Source organism: Propithecus coquereli, unplaced genomic scaffold (assembly GCF_000956105.1).
Source record: "Propithecus coquereli isolate 6110/MARCELLA unplaced genomic scaffold, Pcoq_1.0 Scaffold413, whole genome shotgun sequence".
Lineage (NCBI taxonomy): Eukaryota > Metazoa > Chordata > Mammalia > Primates > Indriidae > Propithecus > Propithecus coquereli.
In genome coordinates, this window is record NW_012149875.1 from 1,254,524 (window position 1) to 1,256,219 (window position 1,696).

Sequence of the window (1,696 nt, forward strand, 5' to 3'; positions counted from 1 at the left end):
TTTACTCAGTTTTCCCTAATGTGTAACAATGTGCAAGATTATAATACAACATCACAACCAGGATATTGACGTTGATGTAATCCACTGACACATGTTGTGCTTTGAAAATCAATTCAACTCTTTGGAAAAGCAGCAAATCCATAAAAATGCCTCAGGCTGGATAAACAGTCTTAAGATGGTGTTTTATATACTTATAAACAGGCTGCTTTGCTTGGCTGAGGGAGGTGTGGTAGGCACTGGTAAATCATTGAACCGATCAAAGTTCTCTGTCACAGACAGCACTTATTGTGGAGGAGGAACTTCTTTGCATTTTGTTTTAGTTTAGGATTTCCTAAAATTAAGATGGTAGAGTGTATAGAGGGGTACATACCAAGTACAGACATGACGAACAGAAAGTTGAGTCTTCTGAACTGAAGAGTTTGAAAAGAGATCAACAATTCCATCGTGTAGTGGAAGCAGAAGAGGATTAGGAAGGACAGGATGGAGAGCACGGCATGGATGTGGGCACTCATGCGAGGGTCCCTGGTGCCGGCCGTCATGTTTCTCATCTGCCGTGTGTGTCTCCCCAAGGAAAAAACCAGGAGTAGAGTAGCAACAAGGAAGATAAATAATGGAATGGGGAACCCCAGGACAAGAAAGAAATAATCCAAAGCAAGACTTTCTTTCTTTTGAGTCCTCATATTTTCGGAGGAAAAGCCTACTGAGAGGTTTTGGGAAATAGGCCATATATATTTGCTGTGGAAAACCCAAGAGGTAGATGCATATAGCAGAGACCCCAGGATCAGCCATGGCACCAGCTTGGATATCCTCATCTTCAGCCAGAAGAAGAGTGGGTGAGAAATGTTGGCAATCTTGGCACAGTAGAAAACACCCAGCCATGTGGCAAACCAAAGTTCCGATTGATTTATGAACGAGCTGATTCCAAAACCGTCAGAAGGTATGAGGATTTCTACCAAGGAGAGAGCATCCATGTGATTTAAAAAGATGAACAACTGCATAAAAATTCTAGAAACTGCCAGGCAGGAAAGAAGGAGGCCCAGTGGCGTCATTTTTCTCTGCTTGATCACGCCAATGCCATTCACCACCACGATGATGCTATTTGCAAAAATCCCGATAAGAAATTGTATCACCACAAAAAGAAAAGAGATAATGAGGTGAGACTCTAGCATTTTAAGAAGAAAAAAAAATGAGTTACTTTAAGAAATGATGTACCTATAGATTTTTGGACAGTTTGAGTTTTAGCTTATTCATGCTTTTCTTCAATGAGATCAGGACTCCTCTGTTAACAAGACTTAACCATGAAGGCAATGGGATAGGAAGGTGGGGTACATTGGTTTATGTCACTGCTTTCTCGATTAGTTCTGAGACAGTCAAATAAGAAAGAGATACTCTATCAACAATTTGCTTCTTAGTCATGGCCTTTGCATTTTCCAGGTATACCTGGCTTTCAAAGTCATCATAAGCAAATGGTGGAATCAGGCACCTTCAGATGGCTGGGGGAAGGGCTCGCCACGAGTTAATTAGCCAGAGCTACTCAATCGTTCATCTCTACCATGAATAACTAATTTTTTCTATAGCTGTGATTCTACTTAATGTTGTTGATGCATTCATTAAAAAAAAAAAACTCATTTTTTTAAAAATTATCACTTCTGTTGTAATGATGTAGTACAACCAGCAACATAAGGCTCCCAAGTGG

The 1,696-nt window shown here is 40.4% G+C and overlaps 1 protein-coding gene across 1 annotated transcript; it reads right to left on the reverse strand.

The window, feature by feature from the left end:
- Positions 1 to 269: 269 nt before the first annotated feature.
- On the reverse strand, positions 270 to 1,169 carry LOC105817452 (taste receptor type 2 member 1). The gene has a single exon (XM_012653136.1). It carries the CDS (start codon positions 1,167 to 1,169, stop codon positions 270 to 272), a length of 900 nt encoding a protein of 299 aa, XP_012508590.1.
- Positions 1,170 to 1,696: the final 527 nt, after the last annotated feature.

Bases quoted from the DNA above. Each gene is read 5' to 3' on its own strand.
- LOC105817452 (XM_012653136.1), bottom strand. From the start codon at position 1,169: ATGCTAGAGTCTCACCTCATTATCTCTTTTCTTTTTGTGGTGATACAA.